This window comes from Acromyrmex echinatior, chromosome 17, assembly GCF_024713525.1.
Source record: "Acromyrmex echinatior isolate Ae372 chromosome 17, ASM2471352v2, whole genome shotgun sequence".
Classification (NCBI taxonomy): domain Eukaryota; kingdom Metazoa; phylum Arthropoda; class Insecta; order Hymenoptera; family Formicidae; genus Acromyrmex; species Acromyrmex echinatior.
The window spans coordinates 9,520,855-9,527,339 of NC_141868.1; the positions used below are offsets into that span (position 1 = coordinate 9,520,855).

The following is a 6,485-nucleotide window of genomic DNA, read 5'->3' on the forward strand; positions in this document are numbered from 1 at the left end:
TTAAATTCGACCAGAGTCTGGCGCTCCCCGTCTCATTGTGAACACACTGGAGGGTATGCTGCGTCGAGTCCCGGTCAGCCGCACAGTAGTGGCACTGTGCTGTGTGTCTCCCTGCGGCACAAGTAATCGCCCTGTGCCCGGAAAGCACCTGCGCCATCCTATAGGACAGCCCATCCCACGCCTTGTCGGCCCACTCCTGTAAGCAGGGCTTGAAGGTGTTGGTTATCCAGGTGCCATAGCCGCCGGATTTCGATAGTTGAAACTCTCAGTGGCTATACGAATATCGTCTGTTATGGCGTCCACAACCCCCGGCACCGAGACGACCTCTCTTTTTTTGATCGCCCGGACGCGAGAGTACGTCCATGCCTGCACGCCTACTGCTAAGTCGGCAGGCAGCATCTCTGCCAGGATTGTGGCCGCCGCGTGAGAGACAGTATGATACGCGCGGGCCAGGCGGAGGACCATCTTTCTTTGCACGTTGTAAAAAGCACGCTTAATTTTAATGCTGCTCTCGGCCTCGCCAACCTCCACCGAAGCGCCGTATAGTATGCATGACATGACGGTGCCCGCATACAGTTTTCTCACCGACACACCCGGACCACCCAGGTTGAGCACCAGCGCGTCCACCATTCTGCCCACCTTGGGAGCCAGCGTAGCGAAGTGCTCGCTGAACCCATCTGCTGTCCAGGCTGATGAGCCTCTGCTGATGAGCCTCAAATACCGGATCGTGGGATTCATCTGAACGTGCCGTCCCGACGAGGACTCAGGAGGGAAGAGGTCTTCCATTCCTCGCATTGTGGAAGTACACAGTGAGACAAATATGTTCCCGGACAGGGCCTGAAAATCATAATTGAAACAACAAATATGCATATTTTTTGGTTTTATTATTCAAAATATTCTTCTCTGGCTTCAATACACTTGTTACAGCGATTCAATAGTGATTCAAATGCATGTTCTAGCTCAGTTTGCGAAATTGCCTCTAGTGCCTGTGTAGAAACTGATTGGATGGTCGGAATGTCATCAAAAAAGCGTCCTTTCAATTTCAATTTCAATTTTGGGAATAATGAGAAATCGCAGGGGGTCAAATCAAGTGAATATGGTAGATAGTTTAACACAGAGACACGATTTCGAGCCAAACATTGACGGACAATCAATGAAGTTTTTGATCGCTTCTTAATGTGTGTGGAACAAACTTCGCACAAACCTTCGTTTTACCCAAATCTTCATGTAATATGGTTCGAATCGTTTCTCTACTGATATTTAAAGCCTCGTCCATCATTTTTAGTGATGCATTGCGATCGTTTGCAACAAAATCACGTACTTTTTCGATCATTTCGGGTGTTCGAACCAAAATTGGCCGTCCTGATTTTTTGTCATCTTTAAGGGTCTCTCTGCCTTCCAAAAAACGCTTATGCCACTCAAAAACAGCTGTACGATCTAGACATTGACTGCCGTAAATTTGTTGCATCGATCGGAATGTTTCTGATGTACTTTTACCAAGTTTTGCGTTAAATTTAATCACTACTCTTTGTTCCATATTAAAATTTCTACCTCGACCAAAATCTTGTTTAACATGAACTGTCATATCTTCGTTATATGTCAACCAAAATGAATGAAACTTTGGCAGATGATAGCAAAATGTTCAACCTTTAAAATGCATGTTTGAACGCACAGATGTCGTCACTGGTTGCTGAGATGTGGTTCGTGTCCGGGAACATATTTGTCGCATTGTGTATATACACTCCGTTTTCTGAGGAGACACCTCCAGCCCCAGGGCTCTGATGGAGCCTATGACACGGGCGGTGGCGCAAGACGCATTATCCATCGCCCCTCCTCAGTTATCCCCCGCCGCGAGCATTGTGTCATCTGCATAGCAGACGACATCGGTCCCCGGCGGGAGGGCAATACGAAGGACGACATCGTATGCCAGGTCCCACAGGAGCGGTCCCAACGGACTCCTGCAGGACCCACACGAAACCGACACTACGTGTTCGGCACCATGCTCATCCGCATAGGTCCCTCTCCCGAAAATAGTCTTCGACAACAACGGTCAAATAACAACAACAATGTATGAATATTTTACGTGCTATACCTGCATTTAAGCTTAACTAACATGGCTCTCATGGGCGCGGGATCTGGAATACATCCGATCAGCGCGTCTCGGCTATACCGAGACTCCCAGTTGCACTAGTCCCAACAAGCAACTCACCATTGGAGCGAACGACTATCCATGCTCTATCAGCTAAGCAGGCTGGTTCCTGAGCATGATACGCAGCTCACCCGTCGACGTCAAAGGCTCCTAGCCAGCATATAGCTATTAACCACTACCGCGAATTCTATCCATGACTGGGCGCGAGCAATTGCCACAATCCCCGCGGTCCAATCTAGATCATCAGTCAGATCGTCGTAATCTAGGTTACTCCCAATTTGCGTCGCCTACACACGCGACACTGGTCGGCCAGCGCTTCACGTGCCGCCGGGGACGTTACTTCTCGGGAACGCTTCACAGGAATCTCTCAGCAACCCGATCACGGACACTAGCCCCTCGGGCCTAGCCCCGAGGCAGGGTGCCGAGCTTTCAACCTGATCGGCATCCTTCCTCCGTAAGCTAAAAAGCTTATTGGCTCATCCATAATCTTAAGACTATCAAGTGATTAGATAGCGTCGAGCCTAATAGAAACAAATTGATATTATGTAGGGCGCTGGTAAACTCCAACTCGGAACGACAGATCACGAGTCGAAACACGCAAGACATCGTCAAACCACCAACGCCCGAAAACGCGGCCAGATAAGGGGGCAGTCGGAAATATTCCACCGCCTCCCTCACCCGGTCTCAGGGGAGGAGGTTAAACGCGTTGGCGATATCTAGAGACACCGCCACAACCTCCTCTCCCTCGTATTGACCTCCGCAAAGGTGCGCACCCGGACAGGATTCATCGTAGAGCGACCCTCGCGGAAGCCATATTGTCTGTCCAATAGGCCATGCGCGCCTTTCCGGGAAAGGTGCCGGATGATTCGGGCAGCAAAATCCTCTGGAAAAGCTTGTCCGTCTCGTCCAGCAAGCAGATGAGCCGGTACTCTGCCGGAGAGTCCACGACTTTCCCTCCTTACTCAGGAAGACAAGCCCGGAACTCTCCATGACCGGGGAAAACACCTGAGGCGCTCCTCAAACAGGCACCTCAGGTGCTCCTTCATCGCATCGGCGACCAAGTCTTTCCGGGGATCCCATCCGGCCCAGAGACCTTGGCGGATCCTCCTAGTTTGCGGAAGGCCTCCACCATCTCCCCGTCAGTGACCTCCATCACCTCCCCTTATTTAAACGCGGGCGGCGTGTAGGGGAGAATGTTGTCCCCACGGCCCGCCGGAAACAAGCCGCCCACAATCTCGCACAGGAGCCAGGGATCCAGGGACTCCATAGTAGGAGACTCACCCGTGCGAAGTCTCTTAATTACAATTTTATATGGCCTCTCTATCCAGCGAAGAAACCAACTCCCGCCACGCTCGGCTCTTGGTCGCCTGGATCGCGCACCTCAGTACCCTCCGTACGGCTCGAAGAGTAGCATGATATCCGATTTCCTCCTCCGAGTCTCCTCTCACCTTGGCACGTAGATAGATCCGCCTGGCTCGGTGAGAGGACTGTCTTAAAGCTGCTATTTCCTCCAATCACCAGTAAGCCGCCCTGCGGGCCCGCGGTGGGCGACTGCGAGGCATCGAAGCATCGCACACCCCTCCCCCCACACATGACGTCACGAAGCCTCTCCGCCTCGCAGTCCACACCGTTCGGCTCGCCCCCTAACACTCTAACGAGGAGGACCCTCGTTATCTCAGCACCAGAAAAATGTCCTTTTCTGAGGGCCCCTCCTCCGTTTTGACCCTCTGCCGCGCGAAGGCCGGGCTCCGCCTCCGACTGGCATCCGAGATGGAGAGTGATATACTTGTGGTTGGAAAGAATTTCTGTCCCCTCTAATCTCGGACACTTCTTACCAGAGGCGGGGTGGTTCACGTGAGATCCACGATGGACCCACCCCGGCCCGTCTCGAATGTGAACGAACTTCCTTCATTCAAGAGGCAGAGCCCGAACCCGTCGGCCCACTCCTCCACCAGCCTTTCCCGCATTCGTCGCGGGGGATCCCCATCGCCATGACCAAGAGTTGATGTCCTCCGCGACCAGCGTCGGCGCCGAACATTGCCCTCTGACAAAGTCACCCACGGCGTCCAGCGCCAACTCGTCCGCCAGATTCCAGCTTGGCTGCTACGCTGATGAGCCTCCATTCCACAACGAAGGCCCTCCAATCCGTCACTTTTCGACAAGGGGGCGAAGCAGCCCCTCTCATCCCCCAGGCGACCGCAACGGAGCCACACATTGGCCGCCCAGCCGGGATGTCCAGCAAGGACTCGATACGGCTCCGCCATTATTCCCAGCCTGAGGCCGCGCTCCGCGAGTAATAAGTCCTGCGCTCCACGGCCGCGGCCATCCAGCAGCGTGAAGGACTCCATTGGATCGGGGGTCTTCACGCGGAGGGGATTGGACCCTTCCGCACTTCCTCCGATGGAAATAGGGGCTTAGGAGGTGTCTCCTCCCTTGAATTACTCTCGTTCCCCGAAGTCCTTCCGGCAGTAGTGTCTTGCTCTTTGACTGTTGCCTGTACCTCGATTCTTTACACCTCTCCCCTATGCTGGACAGAGAGAGGTTGTCGATCCGGCTATCGGTTCCTTAAGCAGGAAAGTTGCCCTCAGCTTCCTTATGGATTTGACGCTGAGGTCCAGCTGCTCATGGAGGTACGTTTCCTTACGAAGGTTGGCTATCTCCCTCTTCTAGTCGCGAATCTTCTCTCAAGGCAGGTTACCTATCTCCGTACACCCTTTTGTTAAGGACCGCACGCCGCGAATATTCGCATATTTGTCTCCCAGATATATTTCCGGTGCGTTCCTTTGAGGTTCGTCGACTCTCAGCAACTTTACAGAATGTTCCGTGTTCTTTCGTTACCGTCTCGAACAGCTCACCATTGGTTTGGGCGTACTCTTTCTCAGTCAGTTTGCACGCATCCCGCAAGCATTTTCTGGCTCTTTTGCTGCTCGCTTTGACCATAGGATTGAATATGTCCTTTTCGATGCCATCGAGGATGTCCTCTCGTCCCCACTCCTGCAAATTCCTGGTGAAATAATGGCGTTTCATGCGGTCCATATTCCTGGAACGTTTACTACCAGGGTCATCCTCGCTTAGCGAGATGATTTCATCCCGGGTCTCCACGCTTTTCTTTCAGGACGTTCTCGATATCGGCAGTGCCGACCTTGCAGAGGAAGCCAGCGAGGCCATGGAATCCGCGCGTGATATGTTGCTCGCAGCTGATGTGCTGGGGACTGGAACTTCTCTTCCTATCACTGCTGGAAGAGGAGGGGTTCCGGTTGATCTCCAGGCGTTCATGGAACGCAACCTGGGTTCGGCAGCCCTTCTATTATGACCATCAGAGCATCCACTGATATAAGCGATTCCTCACGGGACATTTCGCCTGAGTAGGGTTCTCGTCTGCGTATCTGCTTTTCGTGCCCGGGATCCAGGACCTGCTCCTAACCGCCAGACGAAGGCCTCCACCCAGCTGCTGGTTCTCTCCTTCTTCGCCGCAATCGTAGAGGCTGCTTCTATGTCGTCAGATTGTTTTAAAAATGATTGAACCATGGTGTCTGCTAATAATGCGAACACCCCGCGGCCCCCCTCCGATCGGGAGTGGGTCCACCACTCCGGGGGTATTTACCCGCATAACTACCCGGAAATTGTTACGCTATCCGGCGGACTGGGATGGGCATCCAGTCCCCGGTCCACACTATGGCTTCATTCCCGTGCCGCGGGGCCTCGGGCAAGCGGGGTACTATCCTTGGTCGCTAATCCTTCTAGGGACTCTAGGCTGCATCATTCCTCACATCTTCTCGAAGGGAGCAGAATCTGCGGCCCGAATACCCCTAGTGAAGTACCCTATTGTACAGGCCTTCCCTATTTAGCGGGGGGGGCCCGGGACACACTTAAACCTTTCCGAGCCGATATCCCCCAGTCGGCTGTCCCGGACAGCAAGAAAGGCAGCGACCCCGATCGCGAGAAACGGCCCGGAAGGGAACCCTCTGACCACGACAAGATGGTATCCTGCAAGGGCAGATACCATATAACATTACGCATGCAACACCCAACCGTACGACCATGCAAGAGTAATAATATTATAAAATGACTTAAAATGACTCCTTCACCATCACGTTCTATCAAAACATACATAGTAGCGAATACGATTCATAGATTGTATTGAAGTTTTGACGAGAATAGCATCATGTACGACTATACCATAACTAACAAAATTTGTTACCTCAACATCATGATTTACCTGTATAAAATATCATCCTATAATAACCATATGCTCTCTATAATGTGACTTGGCCTGTTTAATCTGATATGATTTCATCAGTTCTATATAAATCATCTTTTATCAGTATTGAAAACC

At 52.3% G+C, this 6,485-nt stretch overlaps 1 protein-coding gene across 1 annotated transcript; it reads right to left on the bottom strand.

Annotated features, from left to right (window-relative positions):
* Positions 1 to 222: 222 nt before the first annotated feature.
* LOC147906985 (uncharacterized) lies at positions 223 to 795 on the bottom strand. Its single transcript, XM_087415289.1, has one exon. The coding sequence runs from the start codon at positions 793 to 795 to the stop codon at positions 223 to 225; it is 573 nt and encodes a 190-aa protein (XP_087271415.1).
* Between the last annotated feature and the right edge of the window lie 5,690 nt (positions 796 to 6,485).